The sequence below is a fragment of the Erinaceus europaeus genome, chromosome 11 (assembly GCF_950295315.1).
Source record: "Erinaceus europaeus chromosome 11, mEriEur2.1, whole genome shotgun sequence".
Classification (NCBI taxonomy): domain Eukaryota; kingdom Metazoa; phylum Chordata; class Mammalia; order Eulipotyphla; family Erinaceidae; genus Erinaceus; species Erinaceus europaeus.
This window is the reverse complement of record NC_080172.1, coordinates 73,938,146-73,956,510: the sequence shown is the minus strand read 5'-3', so window position 1 is coordinate 73,956,510 and position 18,365 is coordinate 73,938,146. Positions and strand designations below refer to the sequence as shown.

Genomic DNA, 18,365 nt, shown 5'->3' with positions numbered 1-18,365 from the left:
GGTGGACAATGTGGTGGTTATAGATATTGCCTGTGGGATCAGGGCAGGCCTGGACTTGAATTGAGCGTGCCTTTTACAAACTGACCGAGAGCAAATCTGTACCCACAGTTGCCTCATTTGCAAAATTCCTGAAATGTACTGGTGTGCTTTCCAGTCACAGTGTCAAATAATGAGCACAATAATGCCTTTCATGACTGACAGTCCTTTAAGGGCCCGAGTGTCATGATCTTACTAGCAGCTCTTACTTTGGGGTTAGGTATTAGAAATTAGGCTGGCTGCAGTTGACTCTCACTGACTTTTCTTTTTGAGAGAAAAATGTGCTATCAGCAGTGAAACACTGATAAAAGAATCACAGTAAAGAGGCTAGTGAGATAATGTAGCAAAAGTATCCCCCAGTTATTTCCCTAAGTATTATACTTTAGGAAGGAAATATGAATGCATATATATGTATTTGGTGTACTCTTTGGCATGATAGGCAAATAGCAGCTAGTTTTTTTAAAAAAAGATTAATGTTCAAATTTGGTTTTTTTTAAAAAAGCATTTTTCTCTTTAAAGCAAATATTTTTTAAAAGATTTCTTTTAAATATTCATTTTACAGAAACTATACCAGTGGTCTGGCATATACAGTATCAGGGATCAAACCCACGGCAAGTCCTAAGTTTTACCAGTTGAGCCACCTGGCTGGCTACAAAATAAGATTTCAAATCTTTAGATAACTACTGAACAGGAATTTTGGAATGTGTCATTCTGAAAAATAAAGAAAAACCCTCCTCTTTGCTAGGATCAAACCTAGGGACTCTTAGACACAAATCATGAGCTCTACCTTTCTTCATGTTTAAGATAATTACTTCATTTGAGCATCTATTTGATAGGTTCAAATTTTCATGCACTTTTTATTTTATTAATTCAACAATATTTTTTTCTGTCACTCCTATGGCTCTTTATTTTAATTTTTAGTGTTTTTTTTATGATTTCAAGATTATAAAATTACAGGGATATAGTTACACATGCAGCCACCACAAAAGTTCTATTACTACCACCACCCACCCAAAATAACCACCATAATTATCACAAGGTCCTAGAGATAGTTTGGTTGCTCTTTGTTAAGTTCTTGTGTTTCTTTTCTATATATCCAACATATGAGTGAAACCATCCAGTAGTTGTCAGTTGACTCTTACTTTACTAAGCATAATCACCAACAATTCCATCCATTTTATCCCAAAGGATGCAATATTGTCTTTTTAAATTGCAGAGTAGTATTCCATTGAATTTATGTTCTAAAACTTTTTAATTCAGTTCTCTGTCAATGGGAACTTAGATTGCTTCCATTCCTTGGTAATGGGTGCATATACGCCTCTGAATTAGTGTTTTCATATCCTTTGGATATATGCCTGGGAGTGGTATTATAGGATCACAGAGTATTTCCATTTTTACTTGTTTAAGGTCTCCCTATACTATTTTCCAGAGGGCTACACCAGTTTGCATTCCTACCAACAGTGTATAAAGTTCCTTGTTCTCCATATCCTTGCCAGCACTTGCCATTTCCTGTTTTGTTGATGTAGGCCATTCTCACAGCTGTGGGGTGGTATCTCATTGTTGTCTTAATTTGCACTTATCTAGTGATAAGTGAAGTGCAGCATTTTTTGTTTTAATTCTGTGTACCATCTCTATATCTTCTTTAGAAAACTGTTCAGATATTTTGCGTACTTTCGAGTTGGGTTGGGTATTTTGTTGTTGAGTTCTAGGCTTTCTTTATAGATGTTTGATATCAATCTCTTGTCAGTTGTGTGATAGGCAAATGTCTTCTGCCAGTTACTAGGTTTGTGTGCTTTTTTTTTTTTTTTTTTAAGATAATGGTTGATTTCTCTTTCACTACCTGCAGTGGATTCTGTGTTTTTAACATCTTGGGAGAGGGGTTGCCTTTGATTTTGGTGTTAGTCATTCATGGTACTTCCCTTGTGGTATAGCAAGAACAAAAGCAGAGTCCCTATGAAAGTCCCCACCAAAGATATCAGGAAAAGCCCTGAGCATACACATATTAATTTTAAAGTAACTTTCTCTAGTTCCTGTGAGTTTTTTTTTCTTCAATGTTATAAAGAACCAATAAGCCATCACTTGTAATGATGTCATATTAATTTGGTGTTGAGCACAACATCTAGTTGTGATTTTCTCATGTCAGAGATATTGATTGCCTTCCCTGGCATGACGTGAGAGGTGTTGGTGTCCTGGAGAGTCTGCAATATTTACTGCAAGGCACACCAACCATATGTTTTTAATTTCAGAATAACAAAAACAGGAAAGGGAATCATGCTTTGAAAGACCAAAACATACGGTATGTTTTAATTCCGTGCTGGAGTTTTTGTATAAATGTTCTTTGGGTTCTGACCCTTCAGTGGCTCTTTCTATCCTAGAGTATGTGTGCCTGGTCCATACAGTCCTGGAGTTAGCTTTGAATGCCTTCATTCCTCAACGAATCAGAAAGGCTAGAAATGAGATTGCTCATCCTAGTACAAGATTTGTTTATATTCCTTTCCTTGGCTATACTCCTGTTTCAGGCCAGTTTTGTACAATGCATGACAACATTACTAAACAATTAGGTAATGTTTCATGATGTTCTTTTTTATTCCCCCAATCAGTTTCATTCTTTGTGATTTCTTCACTCCCCATCTCAGATGTGAATTGACTGTACTATGAAGGAAAGGTATCTGCTTTAAAAAAGTAATAATAAGAAAGAAAGAGAGAGAGAAGGAAAGGGAAGAAAAAGAAAGAAAGCTGTGCTTAGCAAGAATAAAATGGTTTAGATACTTTGTTTATTTTAGAGACATAGTGGTAGAGAATACAAATTCCCAGCTTTGATACCAAATAGGGCTGGACTCAAACTCTGTCTCCAGTTGTCATTCCTTTCTGTTGATAATGGGCATTTCACCTGTGAAATGGGAATGATGACAAATAGTATTTGCACTGAGAGCTGTTGTCAGGATTAGCAGAATTTATTTGTACATTCAGTCTTTTATTCATTTACAAGTTTAGGTATTTAAATGCATACTGAATTGCCGGTCCCTGTTCAGGAGCCAGATACTGGGCTAGCTTTGTGGGCAGGAGACTGACAACTAGGGACTCATGGCTTAGCTGGGAAGCAGTGCCATGCTGGCTTTATTCATCTGCATTTATACTCTCCAGGAAGGAAGTGGTAGGGTGTAAAAACAGGGTGTGACTAGGAGAGGGGGTGGAGTGAAAAGAGAGTGAGAACCAGTGGGGAATAAACCAGTGCCCTGCAAACAGGGCAGGTCTCAGATAAAATAGTGATTATGTAAATAGATCACGGCATTAAGCAGGGGGGAGTTGGCGTACTGCCCAACACTGAATATTTAATATAAAGTGCTCTGCCTGCGAATGTTAATTCCTCAGGCACATGTGCTACTTCTGTGAGTCTCAAGTTCCCTGTTTCTAAAAAGGCCTATCTCCTTGTATTTGGGTGTAGAATTGAGTAAGATAATAGGAAAAGCTTTTTGTTTAGTGTCTGCTGTAAAAAAGAAAAGGAATTTATCTTCCTTCCATGAACAATTCTATAATTTTGTCTATAGGAGAAAATAACTTCTCTAAGCAAAATAAAAAAGAGAAGACTTCTAAAGGAACCGTAAAGAATTTGTTGGGATAAATTAAAATAAGAGTACTATTGTAGTGTGTAATATATGTCTGTATATCAGCATGGACCCTTCAAATGACAGAATAATTCACAGGAACTCAAAGAACTGAGCTATAGTCAAGAATGGGAATGCTAAAATGTGTCCACATTGACAGGCCCAGCTCTGGTTTTTTGTTCTTCAGATCCTTTATGAACCAGACATAATCACATTTTGGAAGAACTTCAAACCAAAGATGGAGGAAACTTGTTAGAAATTTCCTGTAGTACTAATTTATGTGGCCTCCGTACTTCAAGGTTGCCAGTAGCTAACTTACTCTTGGAAAAGACATTTTTAAATCCTGGTGGGAATGTGCACTATACTTACTGGCCAACACTTCTTCAGACACCACCACCCTGTGCAAGCATGTGTTGGTAACATGAGTGGGGAGGGGCCAGCACTCAGAGTCATCATTCTTTCATGAAGATGTGACTGGGAAAGATGGTAGTGATATTTGGAGAACTCCATGAGCACTTCCACTTGCAATTGCTAAACCAAGACCTTGAAAAAGCTTGTAGACTCCCAGAAAGACAGGATGAAGAATTTGCACATTGCTGAGAACCAACGTGTCCAACTTGTTATTGTCCCATTGTCTCGCTGCTTTACAAATGTGTAGATAGATTTCTAGCCTCGCAAGACCCAAGGTGTAATTAATATGAGTTGTACTGACAGCACCTAGATTTAATGTGGAAAGGTATAAACAGGTCAGTCCATATGGAATAAAAGGACAGGTGGCAGATATGATGACAATAGTCTGGAAATACAGTATTTTCTCAGTTGTCAAACAACATGAGAGACTAGGGCAGATGAGGCCAAGCAGTATTATTTAGGCCAATGTTGTAACTCCAGCCAATCAAAACAATACACTGCTTTGAAAGGCTGGAAGAAGCTGTGCTTAAGAAAAGGCTGTTACCTAAAAGAATAGAGCTCTAGGAACAAATTGGACTCTATTTTACCTTGTTTTAGTTTCCTATTTCTTTTTTTTTCTTTAACCCTTCCTTCCCATGAAAAACTGAATGAGTGTGAGAATTGTAGTAATCTGAACCTCTGCAGCTGAGTTGTTTTGTTTTGTTTTTTGCAGATGACTATAGGATGTAGTTAAAGGTCTGTCCGGGTTTCTTTGCATGCATGATTGTGATTCAGTCTGGCACTTTTTTCCTCAGATAAGCAATTTGGGTAACATATAGATACACTGGGTGAGATCCTTTAATCTTTGAGTTGAAAATGTGTGTCCTCAGTCAATATCCCACAACCGAAGTGCTGAGAGAATTTAGAAGCCTGTGAATTGTCTGTGATTTTACAGTGGAAAAGGATTAATATTCAGTCATGTTAGGGGCAAACAGAAAGGGAAGAAAATGAGGAATTTAAGAAAAATGCTACATATATGCAGAAGAAAATGATTGGGCATGGAAATTAAAGTGATTTTTATACTGCATGAAAATGGCATAGTTTGCTTGCTGGAAGGACTTTCTAGCGCTGCTGAAACAGTAGTTGAAAATATGATGCCTTCCTTTTGGGATCCTCTCTGTAGCCTTCAGCTCTGCTATTAGACCAGAAGATGGTGCAAAAACTTACCTATTGTATTCTGCATAATTAGTCAGAGTCCTTTTTATGTTCTTCTCATTTAAATTTAGGATGCAGGAGATATAAGAATAGACTTTTTTTTCCCCTTGGAAATATAACATGCATTTCTGTATACTATGTAAAAATTTTAAAATAGAGACAATTTGCCAGAGTTCATGCCTTGTTATCAACATGGCCCAAGTTTGAAACCCAGCATCATATGGAGAGGACCATGCCACCAGGAGCAAGATCTGGTGCTGTGGTGTCTCTGTATAAATGAAAATGTCAAGCTGAAAGTGGTGAAATTGCACATGCAAAAGACTCCAGTTGCAACAACAACAACAAAAAAGTTTTAAAAATAAAAGTAAGGGAAAGTTTGGCATACAATTTTGCTCTCCCTATATGTTAATAATTTTAACATTAATTGACGTTGAATAGCATAGCATTACTAATAGATTAAACAGATATAATTCAGGTTTATCTCATATGTAGCTGTCTTAAATTTGAATGTTTATCAATATACTACTGAAGCTTTTCACATTGGTGTTCTTAGCCTAAGGAAAATAGATATTAATGTCAAATACTTCTCTTATATACAAATATAATCTATTTGCTTTAGTTATTTAATTATTCTCATTTAATTCACTATTTAATTTTAGACTTATGAGTAAAATGTTGCTATTCTTCTCAGGCTCCGAATAGTATTGGCTTTGGGAAAGAGAGCGAAAGATCCATGATAATGACCAAATCAGTAAGAGATGACATTCCTTCAACCCAAGAGAATTTGGTTAAATGGGCTTTGGACAATGGTTACAGTCCTATAACATCATATACAGTGGCTCCTGTGGCCAATAGATTCCATCTTCGGCTTGAAAATAATGGTAAGTATGAAGGTCTTGTTTTTATCCTCACTGATGCTTCATCTCTCTGGGTTGACTTTTTCAGATAGAATGAAAAGAGAGAGATAGAGATATAGCAGCACCAAAAATTCCCTTAGTGCCACAGTACTCCCATGTGGTGTACCACGGGCTTGAACCTGGGTTAAATACGTGATAATTAAGGCTGAACACATGGCTAAATATATGGAAAATCAGGCAACCTTTCAGGTGAGCTACCTCACCAGCCCCCAGTAGAAGCTGACATGGGATGCACTCTGGACAGAGGAACTGATTTTCAAGATTCCAGAGTGATTGTAACGTGCCTTCCAAGTTAAGAAGTTCTTTATTTACGTGCCCTCCAAGTTAAGAAGTTAGTTATTTATTTATTTATTTTCCCACCCACCCACCCTCACCCCAGAATCTTTTACTTTGGTGCGATACGCCAATCAGACTCCTTAATTTAAAAACTTGGAAACCGTGGAACAGAAAAATAAGCTTCTTTGTTCAAAACATTCCTAATTTTGTTTTCTTATGAGAGAATATACAAACCACTGCTTCACCATCTGCAGAATTCTCTCATTTTGCTCTCAGATAGTGTCGCAGATCAAAGTCAGGACTTTACACATGGAAAGAGGCTGAGCCACCTCCCTGGCCTTATACATCTTTTTTATGTCTTGCTTGTCCAGAGTGATTTTATACATCCCTGTTCTGTGCTAATTCCTCCTATTCTTCCTCTTTTTTAAAAAAATTTCTTTATTGGGGAATTAATGTTCTACATTCAACAGTAAATACAGTAGTTTATACATGTATAACGTTTCCCAGTTCTATTCTGCCTCTTAATAATGAGGACTTTTACTTGGCACTAAACAATGATGACGTTTTATCTTCTTCCACCCCAACCAGAGGAGATGAGAGATGAGGAAGTCTATACCATCCCTCCTGAGCTACAAATCCTGCTGAGCTCGGACACGCTGCCTATCCGGGGAGGAGGAGGCCAAAATGGAGGTTTCCCTTTCCCCTTGCCTGGCTTACCCAGGAAAGGCCGGAAGGAAGGGGGACAAGATGGAATCCCCCAGCGAAAGGACTCCATTATGCCCAGCATACACCTGATTCCTAGACCCAGAGAGCCTGAAGAGATGCAGGGGCGTATGGACATTGCCCTGTCAGTCAGATGTGACAATGAAAAGATGATTGTGGCTGTGGAAAAAGATTCTTTTCAGGTCAGTGCAATTTCTTAAGGAGAAAAGAGAAGGCCACTTCCTCTGCATCTTGCCCCCAGCCTGTGTTAGCTATTTCCCTCTAACTCTTTTATTTTTGAACTCCCAGAGAATTGATACTGTTTTCTCACTTGGATGGGCTCACTTCCCCTTGGCTGAGATTCTCAGCCAGTTCCTGTTGTTCTCAGTGAGAGGGGCTTCCAGATCCTTGTGTGTCAATATTTTGTTATTGAATTTTCAAGGCCAACAAACACAGTTGTTGAGCTTTTGAGAGGTGGTAGGCTGGAGAGAGGTGAAGGGGGAGGGGAGCACAGGCCTCCAGCAAGCTTTGAAATGGAAGATCAGGCTCTGTACTGCAGTCTGTAGGTCCCCTACTTATGTCTGTGTGGTGGTTGTTGTTTCAGGCAAAGAGTTACTCTGAGATGGAGCTCACATTGTTGGATCCTTCCTGCAAGGCCAGGATGAACAGCACCCACTTCATTTTGGAATCTCCAATGAATGGCTGTGGTACTCGACACCAGCAGCTGGCTCCTGATGGTGTGGTTTATTATAACTCTGTGAGTGTCCTCCAGAACTCAGCCTGACCCTTTGCCCAAGCTTTGCTGACTGCTACCTTAGAACCTGACGTACAGTTTTTATGATAATGAGGAGGCGTTTATCCCCCAAGACTTAAGTGGCAGTTCTTAATACAATTAGATGTATTATAATTTAACCTGCACTAACTTATCTGTTTTATTGATGAATCTGTGGAGATTGAGAGAATCTGTTTTCATGGGTGGAGTATTGTCCTTAACTTTATAAACACGTATTATAAATGATATATAAACAAATTTACAGAACTTTCCGAACTGAAAGAAAATCCTGGTCCTTATGAGGGTAGAAGCCAAACTTATGAACTGAATGAGCACCTCTGTCCATCAGAATTAACAAGATTGGTTTTCTCAGTGTGTCCATAATTAGGAGGACTTTTCCCTCAAGAGGTAACTCAAAGAGAGATCTGGAAAGAACCATCAAGAAGTTATTCTTATCTCCACCTTTAAGAAAGACCCTAACCTGAGAAAAAATCTACTTTTGATGTTACCCAGAAGATCCCACACATTCTTCTGCCCACAGTGAAAATCTACTGCAATATCTAATCTTCACTTTCCAAGCGTCATCCTTGTTAGTTCATCAACATCCTTCTCTTTTAACTAAATCTACTCATTCAGAGAGAGACAGCAGACAGTGGATATTAACACAGCTTGAAATACGCAATCTCAAAATGACTTTATAGTATTGGTTTTGTCATCCACAGTTACTTATTTTTAGTTGGGGGTTAATGGCTTACATTATAGTAAAGTGTAGTATTTAACACATAGGCATAACCTCTCATCTCCCTCTGGTTGGTGTCTAGGAGACACAACAGGACCCCAGTGTCTCTTCATCCTGTCCTTTTCCCTCTTTCCCAGAGTCCTTTGCTTTGGAACAATATACCACCTCCAGTTCAAGTTTCACCTTGTGTTTTCCCTTACTGTTCTTTGTTCTTAAGTTCCACCTATAAGTGAAATCATTTGGCATTGGTCCTTCTCTTCCTGGCTTGTCTCACTCAACATTATGCCACACTATTGCAAAGGAGATGCCCTCATCATTCCTGATAGATGTATAATACTACATTGTGTATATGTAATATAAATTCCTTACCCATTCAATTGTTTTTGGGCATCTGTGTTGCTTCCAAGTTTGGACTATTACAGACTGTGCTACAATGAACATTGTTGTGCATAGGTCTTTTGGGATAGGTGTTTTTGTTTTCCCTAGGTAAATCGCTAGGAGAGGTATTGCTGGGCCATAAAGTGGGTCCATTTCTAGAGTTCTGATGAATCTCCAAACTATTTTCCAAGGAAGTTGAACCAACTTACATTCCCACCAGCAGTATAGGAGAATCCCTTTTTACCCCACAGACTCTTTCTTCCACAGTTGAGTTCCTGTCTTTTCAGTTGTTAGACATTCTCACAGGTGTGAAGTGAAGGTGTGACATTGTTGCTTTTTTGTGTGCATTTCCCCATCATCAGTGGCTCAGCATTTTTTCATGTCTGATGGTTCGGAGGTTTTTTTTTTTTCTGTCTCCAGGGTTATTGCTGAGGCTCAGTGCCTGCTACAAATCCACTGCTCCTAGAGACCATTTTCCCATTTTTGATGTCCATGTTGCTATTGCTGTTGTTGAATAGGACAGAGTGAAATTGAGAGGAAGGGAAGATAGAGGGGGAGAGAAAGATAGATAGCTGCAGACCTTCTTGTGAAGTAATCCTCCCCACCCCCTGCAGGTGGGGAGCTGGGGCCTCAAACTGCCATCCTTATGGTGGTCCATGCTCTTTACACCATGTGTGCTTAACATGCTGCGATACCACCCAGCCCCCTAGAGTTCATTTTTATGATTAAAATAAGGCTCCAAGTTCCAAGCTGTGTCTTCTGTGTCCTCCTTTGATGTAATGTATGTGTTTGTACTTAGCATATATGTACTCCAGCTTTGACAGGGAAGAGGGCAGGACACAGCTAACTCCTTCAATCCACTGCCAGCCAACAGCCAACAGAGGAGAGTCTGGTGATCTCTCATTCTGGTCAGTACAGCTTTTGTAGGGGCTGTCCCATGAGTTAAAGTCTGCTATTGTTCAAACACTGAGAATATTAGAACTAGAAAGAACCTAAAATAATCTCATTCAACTTTCTTGTTTCACAGGTGAGAAAATCCAACTCTATAGAGTTAGGAGACTTGCTTAGATAATGGCAAAACAAGGGCTGGACCCAGCTCCCTAGTCTCTGGTTCACTAACTGTTCCTCAACACCAAACTTGGCCTAGCTAGCCACCCTTTCTTATGACAGTAATTTATAAACCTTTGATTTCAGTGGTAAATACTCACCTGCCAACTGCAACACTAATTTTCTTAAAATTATCCAGTTTTCTAACTATAGTATATTTTATATACTTCATTTTAGAATTTTAATCTTGTGTCAAGTTAACACCAGTGATGGACTATGATAATCTGTAATTCAAAGATATGTCATTTTGGGGGGTAAGGTATCATTTGTCTCAGGTGCGAAAGGTATATAGTGGGCCCTTAAAAATTATTTTGTGTAGGGAGTTGGGCAGTAGTGCAGCGGGTTAAGTGCACATGGTGCAAGGCGCAAGGACCAGTGTAAGAATCCCTGTTTGAGCCCCTGGCTCTCCACCTTCAGGGTAGTCGCTTCACAGGCAGTGAAGCAGGTCTACAGGTGTCTGTCTTTCTCTCTGTCTTCCCCTCCTCTCTCCATTTCTCTCTGTCCTATCCAACAACAATGACAATGATAAAAAACAATAATAATAGCTACAACAATGATAAAAACAACCAGGGAAACAAAAGGGGAAAAAATAGCCTTCAGGAGCAGTGGATTCATGGTGCAGGCACAGAGCCCCAGCAATAACCCTGGAGGCAAAAAAAAATTCTTTTGTGAAGGGTTGGGTGGTGGTATACCCTGCTGAGTGCATATTACAATGTTCAAGGACCCAGGTTCAAGTCCCCAGTCCCCACCTGCAGTGGGAAAATTTCATGAGGTTGAAACAGTATTGCAGGTGTCTTTCTCCCTCTTCCTTCTTGGCTTTTCTCTCTACCCAATAAATAAGTAAATAAATAATTTGGTAAATTCCTGTGTGTGCTTGTATACATAAAATAACTACTATATAATATACTTATATAGCATAAAATAAATTTTAAAACTATAAATATCATCATATATACAGATTCACATATATTAAAGGTACCTAGGAAAACAATACTATAAGTACTTGGCATTAGTTGCATCAATATTTAAATTTGAAGTCCTAGTCAATAATAGAGATAGTTTTACTTTATTTCCTTTCAGTGAATATTTTTAAATATTTTATTTATTTATTGAATAGAGACAGAAAGAAGCTGAAATAGAAGGGGAGAGATAAAGAAAAGGGAAAAAAGGGAGACACCTGCAGCATTGTTTCACCACTCATGAAGCGTTCCCCCTCCAGATGGGGACCAGGGACTTGAACCCTGGTCTTTGAACACTATAATGTGTGTACTCAACTAGGTGCGCCACAGTGTAGCTCTTTATTTTATTTATGAAGTTACAGTCCTTGTGTCAATTTTTTGTGGAAACAATGATTAATCTAGGTGTAATCATTTCAATATGAAATAAGATAGACTGTTCCGAACTAAAACTCTCATTAACTGTACATTAAGCAAAAATTTAGGGCAGATTGTAGTCTGGTACAATCTCACTGTACCTCTCTCCCTCCGTCTCTCTGTCTCTCTCCATATGAAAAGGCCAGTTTGGAGCAGTGATGCCCCAGACCCAGAGAGACTAAGCAGAAGAATGAGAAAAGAGGGGTGGGAAAGAGAGTATTAGCAGAAGAAATTAGAAAAGAAGAAGAGAGATTGAAGCACAAGAGAAGAGTACAAGCAGCAAATATAAGATTATATATGGGAATGGCTCAGGAGTTTATACCTGAAACCAAAATTTATACAATATTTTTGTTTTTATTTATTTTTTTTTTCTACGTGGGTTCACACACTTGTTTTCTGTACTACTCCACCATTTCCCCCCTTTTTTTGATAGAGGGTTATGGAGAGGGAGAAAGAGACACACAAGAGACAGAGAGGAGAGACATCTGCAGTACTGCTCCACTGCTCATGAAGCCCCCCCCAAAAGTGGAACTAGGGGCTTGTACGTGGGACCTTGCACATGTGCACTTTACCAGGTATGCTGCCATCTGGCCCCACTTTGTACAGATCTTGTAGGTTACAAATACAAAGGTTCCTTCTATTTAATCACCCTTTGGTATTAGAGTTTTCAATATGAATATTTATGTTAAAAAAAAACTTCCTCCTCCAACTGTATGGGTAGACCTACTGACAACCTCATTAGTGTCTAATATTTTCCTATTGTTTGAAATAGTTTATATGATTCTACAAAGGAAAACACATATTTTAGTTTAAATCCTAACTTGAATATGCACAGGGCTCTTATTTTCCATCTCTTTGAAAATAAAATCATAAAAAAGTATTTTTCTTTTAAGTCAGATTTTTAGTTTCTAACTTAGTGCTTTTTATAACATTATACTTTCTTTGCCTTTTAGATTGTAATACAGGTCCCATCTCCTGGGGATAGCAGTGGTTGGCCAGATGGTTATGAAGATTTGGAGTCAGGTGACAGTGGATTTCCAGGAGATGTGGATGAAGGAGATGCTCCTTTCTCTAGTAGGCCTGCAATTGTGGTATGTGTTTGTTTGCAATGGGTAGCATGTGGGATTTTTTTTTTAAAGACTTCCTTATTTATATTGTGAGAAAGAATAAAGAATCAGAGCACCATTCAGGCATAGACTGTGCTAATTTCAGGCATGCAAATTCTGTATATACCTGCTGAGCCACCTCCATGGTGACAAGATTTCTTTTTGCTAAGATTTATTTATTTATTTTGCGTGTGAGAGGGAACAAGAGGCCTGAGCACCGCTCAAGCATATGCAGAGCATATATGGAGCATGTATGGATCCTAGGGCTAAATGCATGCAAATCCTCTACCCACTGAACCACTCCCCTCAACTTGCTTTGGAATTATGTTTTTTTGTTTATTTTGTTGTTGACTTTAGTTAAGAATTACTGGGGGGTGAGCAGTGGGTGTGGGTCTTAAAAATCAAAGCTCATGTAGCTCTAGGGCCTTCGTCCTTTATTTGACTATGATTTCTCTCCATGTGTTCTTTTGCTGTTGTTAGTTCAACTGCAGTCTGCAAAAGGCTAGGAATCCCAGTACTTTCCAAGACACTCCCAATGGAAACATCACCTTCAACATGGAACTATACAACACAGATCTGTTTCTGGTGCCCTTCCAGGGGGTCTTCTCTGTGGCAGAAAATGGACCCGTTTATGTCGAGGTGAGACCTCAGTGTTAACCTTGGGCTTTCTGACATTGAGATGTAGTCGCTCCTGGGTCTAAGGAACCATGGAAGGACCTCTTTCTGCTCTTCTGCATGGCCTTGTAATCAGCTATAAATGAAGGCTTGACCTAGAAAAATGCTTCTGTGTTGATTTCTAACCAAAGCAGGAAATTTCAGAATTTACTACATTATGCTAAATGGCAAGAGTACTTTATGTACATGATTGTTTTATAAAATTCAGACTTTGAATTCTATTAATAAAGCCAATAAAGCCATGTCCTTGATTTATCAGTAATAGTAGCTACAGTCAGAGGTAATAATGAAATGTTCCTTTTTTTTTCTTTTTTAATGAAACACAGAGCAAGGCACTTCTCTGCCATTTATGATATTCTGTTTGTTTTTTACTTTTCCGTTGTTTTTATGTTGTTCCAGAGGTCAACCCAGAGCCGCAACCATGTAAGGCATGTACTATACCATTGATCCATCTTTCCAGTCCCAACCATAAAATATGTCAAGCTATCTCACATATTTCCTTTAGTGAAATTCTGTATACTACCATATCTTATGAAAATTATTCCTTTCTAGATCATGATCTAAATATAAATTTATTAAAACAATTTCCCATTCATTACAGTAATAATCGCTAATAGTCGTGGAATGACCTCAGAAATGTGTGCTTGTGATGGTAATAATAAAATAATGGCTGATATTTTATGTAAGATTTAATACGTGCCAAACATAGTGTTCTTGTAATTAATTTTCTCTTCAAATTAGCCCTGGGAAGTGGGACTATTAATTTTCCTATTTCATGGATGAGAAAATCGAGGTATACATGCTTGTTGAAGGTCTTATAGTTCATGTTTAGTCATCTCAGAATCAATGTCCATACTTGGGCTGACTGGCTCCAAAATCTACAGTGTTGCCCACTGGGCACTGCTGTCACTTGTTCTTAAAGTATCATATGAAACAGGAGGAAGCAGAACCTCTTAACAGTGCAGTTATTCTGGTTCATAAATTGGATTATAGAGAAGATAAATATCCTTATGGCCCCAGAATGTCTGCTCTTCTTACAGGGAAGTCATCGTTCGATGAGCTGGGTTTGATGCTAGGCTATAAGCTGCTCTATTTCACTATTGAAGGAGAGAGAAGTTTAAGAGATCTAAATGGAATACTTCCATATATTAAAAAATTATTTCAGTGCACATATTTTTATTCTAGGAAGATAAGTCCCTCTCACATTTGTACTGATTCTGGATATAGCCCACTGACTCCAGACATTTTCTTGGATCTTGCCTCCTTTTTTTTGGATTCCCTGTTTTGAAAGGCCTTCTTTTTCTTTGGGTACAACCTTCTTTCTCCTCTTGGGGAAAACATGCTGCTTTCTACATGCTCTTCCTAGTTACAGACGTCTTAATCCAAGATCATTGTTTATTTTTTTTCCCTTTTGTTGCTCTTGTTCATCGTTGTTGTTGTTGTTGTTATTGCTATTGTTGTTGGAGAGGACAGAGAGACATCAAGAGAGATGGGGAAGACAGAAGGGAGAGAAAGATAGACACCTGCACACCCGCTTCGTTGCCTGTGAAGCGAACCCCCTGCAGGTGGGGAGCTGGGGGCTGGAACCAGGATCCTTCCGTGGGTCCTTGCACCATGTGCACCCGCTGCGACACCGCCGGGCTCCCCCAAGATCATTGTTTTTGTCTCAACAATTCTGGCTATGTGTATGAATCCTTCTTGTGCTGTGGACTTCAAGGGTGTTGCTTAAATGCAGCCTGTTGTTTTGAAATTGTGTGACTTGTCACATAGTAACAACTGCCCCCTTCTCATTTTTTTATTAGATAGGACAGAGAGAAATTGAGAGAGGACAAGTCGGTTGATAGACACCAGTAGACCTGTTTCACCACTTGTGAAGTGGATCCACTGTAGGTGGGAAGCAGGGGCTTGAACCCAGGTCCTTGCACTTATGTATGCCTAACCAGGTGTACCACCACTTTACCCCCAGTTGGTTTTTCTGATTTATGGCTTTGCTGCTTTCTGTTAACACGAGTCCGGTCCTTCCTCATGTAATGCTTGCTAAGTGTTTTGATTTTTCTCCAGTTGCCCTTATGTTGGCTTACTTAAAATGCATTTTGCCTTTTATTTTATTTTCTATTTCATATCTTCTTAATATATCATTTATAGCTTTCATAATTTAAATTGAGTCAAAACCATTGATTGTCAAGTGAATGCTTGGATTAAAATCTTTTAACTAGTAGTTAAAACATCAAATATATTGAGAAGAATTTGAGGAAGAGGAAAATATTGTGTAGATTGCTTTATTTTAAAATTGTTTAAAACTGACTACAATATGGGAGAGTCTGTAAATATTATTTTATGTAGGATAGCAACCATGCTTAATCTTTGTTTCTCAGTTCAAGTTCCACTGCTAATGGAAAACTTTTAAGTCAAATAAAACAATGAAGTCATTGACTTAGTCCAAAAAAATGACTTCCAGGTTTCTTCTCCCATCTATCCCTTTTATCACAGCCCACCGCCACTATGCCTTCTTCCTTTCCTGTAATCTAAGACACTTTTCAGTTTTGCCACCTGGTCTTTGGTTGTCTTTGAATAATGGTGGTCACACAGTAACAATTTCCCTCTAACTTTGTTCATCTTGGAAAAAAATTAAAAGCAGTTTATAATCCCCCCAATTTATATCTAAAATAGTTTTGACTAAGAATAGCTGGCATTTATTGACTAGCTGGGAACTGTGCTGTCTGCATGTAATTTTGACTTTAAAAATACCCTCATAATTGTTTCTAGTAAGAATTAGTGTCTTTATTCTATATGGGAAGAAACTGATTTCCTGGGGCTCATCTACTCCAAAGCTTCTAGTCCTTCTATTACTTGTTTCTAGGAATAAGTAAAAGATTCATTGGTACTTTTTCCTCCAGAGCAAAGTTTGGAGATTAAAAAAAAAAAAGTCCAGGAGATATCCTAGATATATGCCATTCCAGGCTTTCTTTGAAATTCAAGGGAAGATAGATCTTTCTTCTGTCATATTGTAACTTCTAAATTGATGTTAAAGATCACATTTTAGTGTAATAGACATATATGATTGGTCTTCTTTCCAAGATTAAGTGACTTATTTATGAGGACTTGATAAAGTGTGAATTGTCACAGAGCAACCAAATGCTACTTATGAAAAGATTTCTTACTAAGTGTTCTCCCTAGGTCACATCTAGAACCTGGTTGAGTTGACCCTGTCACAATTCAGTTTTTCCTTCAATTATAAAATATAGATGCTAAAATTAACAGTGCTTGTTTATTCTGAGGGAGTAAACTTTAAGGAACAACATGATGTTATCATAATCATCTGTATTGTTGAGTGTTTTGTAGTTAACTACATAACGATCTTCCAAAATAATGCTATTGTCTGATACCCTGTGACATGTCAGGGATTTTCCTTGTCTGTCTCAGTGGAAAATGTGTTTATATCTTCATGCCTTTTGAAAGGTTTCTGGAGCAAGTGACCTAAGACTAAGGGTTAATTTTATTTCTAACATGTTTGTTTTTATCCTGAGTTTAGTCAAAGAATGAAATAGAGACAGCTCACACTTTCGTCCATGTATCACCTAATGGAAAATCTAGTCTGGTCTGGGGATTTTAGCTGAGTTCAGGATAATTGAGGTTTGAATTCTGTTGACATTTGGCCAAACACTATTTTCTGTGTCTAAAAAAAAAGAACCATAACAAGGTTGTACATAGCCCATACAAATGTTTTATAAGAGGAAAGTGTAAATGAGTTGAAAATTTATTCCCTTGGTAAAGTCAGGTTTGGTCCTGTGAGCAGCTGGGACACTTTGCCAGGCCCATGATTACCACCAGATTGTACTGTCCCTAATACCCAGCCCCAAAGGCTGATTCTGCCTGCCCACAAGAAGCAGGACTTTAGATGAATCTGCAACTTGAATGTGATGTTTTAGTCTCACTCTAATATTTATAGTTTAGAATTTCATCCCTCCATGCCTAGGTTAAGTAGATTCTTTTTTTTTTAATCTTTATAAAATGGAAATGTTGATAAGACCATAGGATAAGAGGGTTACAATTCTCACCCCTAGAACTCTGTATCCAATCACCTCCCTTGATAGCTTCCATATTCATTATCCCTCTGGACATATGGACCCAGGATATTATGAGGTGCAGGAGGTGAAAGGTCTGGCTTCTGTAATTGCTTACCCGCTGAACATGAGCATTGGTAGGTTGATTCATACTCCCAGCCTGTCTCTTTCTTTCCCTAGTGGGGCAGGGATCTGGGGAGGTAGGGCTCCAGGACACATTGATGGGGTCATCTGCCCAGGGAAGTCCAGTTGGCATCATGTTAGCATCTGGCACCGGGTGGCTGAAAGAGTTAAGAAATAAAGCAGAACAAATTGTTGACTAATCTTTTTTTTTTAATTTTTTAAAATTTATTTAAAAAAGGAAACACTGACAAAACCATAGGATAAGAGAGGTACAACTCCACACAGTTCCAACCACCAGATCTCCATATCCCATCCTCTCCCCTGATAGCTTTCCTATTCTTTAACCCTCTGGGAGTATGGACCCAAGGTCATAGTGGGATGCAGAAGGTTGAAGGTTGTAATTGCCTCCTCGCTGAACATGGGCATTGACTCCATACTCCCAGCCTGTCTCTCTCTTTCCATAGTAGTGTGGGGCTCTGGGGAAGTGGAGCTCCAGGACACATTGGTGGGGTCATCTGTCCAGGGAAGTCTGGTCGGCATCATACTAGCATCTGGAACCTGATGGCTGAAAAGAGAGTTAACATACAAAGCCAAACAAATTGTTGAGCAATCATGAACCTAAAGGCAGATGAAGAGTTTGGGGGTCCTCTATTTTGTAGATAGCTAGTAGGCATATTTTAGTTACATTTCAAAGGGCCTGTAGCTATACTAGTTTTTTTTTTTTTCTTTTTCTTTTTCTTTCTTCCCCTGAGCCTGAAATCTGATATGTGGGTGGATCCAAGTTATTGTCTGGGGAGATGATGTCATGGCTGGAAAAAAGACCAGAAAGATGCATCAGGGAAGAGAGTAGCTCCCTAAAATAGGGAAGGGGTATAAATATTGTTGAC

General features: G+C 38.6%; 1 protein-coding gene and 1 long non-coding RNA gene across 5 annotated transcripts in view; one reads left to right on the top strand and one right to left on the bottom strand.

Moving 5' to 3' along the window:
- Positions 1–18,365, top strand: part of TGFBR3 (transforming growth factor beta receptor 3) — a 231,647-nt gene that overhangs the window by 181,794 nt on the left and 31,488 nt on the right. For all 4 annotated transcript variants that reach the window (XM_060202065.1, XM_016188854.2, XM_060202064.1 and 1 more), the window contains 5 exons: positions 5,938–6,127; positions 7,028–7,344; positions 7,746–7,898; positions 12,464–12,601; positions 13,097–13,255. In XM_060202065.1, coding sequence (XP_060058048.1) covers positions 5,938–6,127; positions 7,028–7,344; positions 7,746–7,898; positions 12,464–12,601; positions 13,097–13,255 — 957 coding nt within the window. The remainder of the gene's footprint in view (positions 1–5,937; positions 6,128–7,027; positions 7,345–7,745; positions 7,899–12,463; positions 12,602–13,096; positions 13,256–18,365) is intronic.
- Positions 15,550–18,365, bottom strand: part of LOC132541417 (uncharacterized) — a 48,113-nt gene continuing 45,297 nt past the window's right edge. Inside the window, exons 2-3 of the long non-coding RNA XR_009552611.1 lie at positions 17,474–17,636; positions 15,550–15,907 (exon numbers count right to left, since the gene is read on the bottom strand). This is a non-coding gene — a long non-coding RNA (uncharacterized LOC132541417). The remainder of the gene's footprint in view (positions 15,908–17,473; positions 17,637–18,365) is intronic.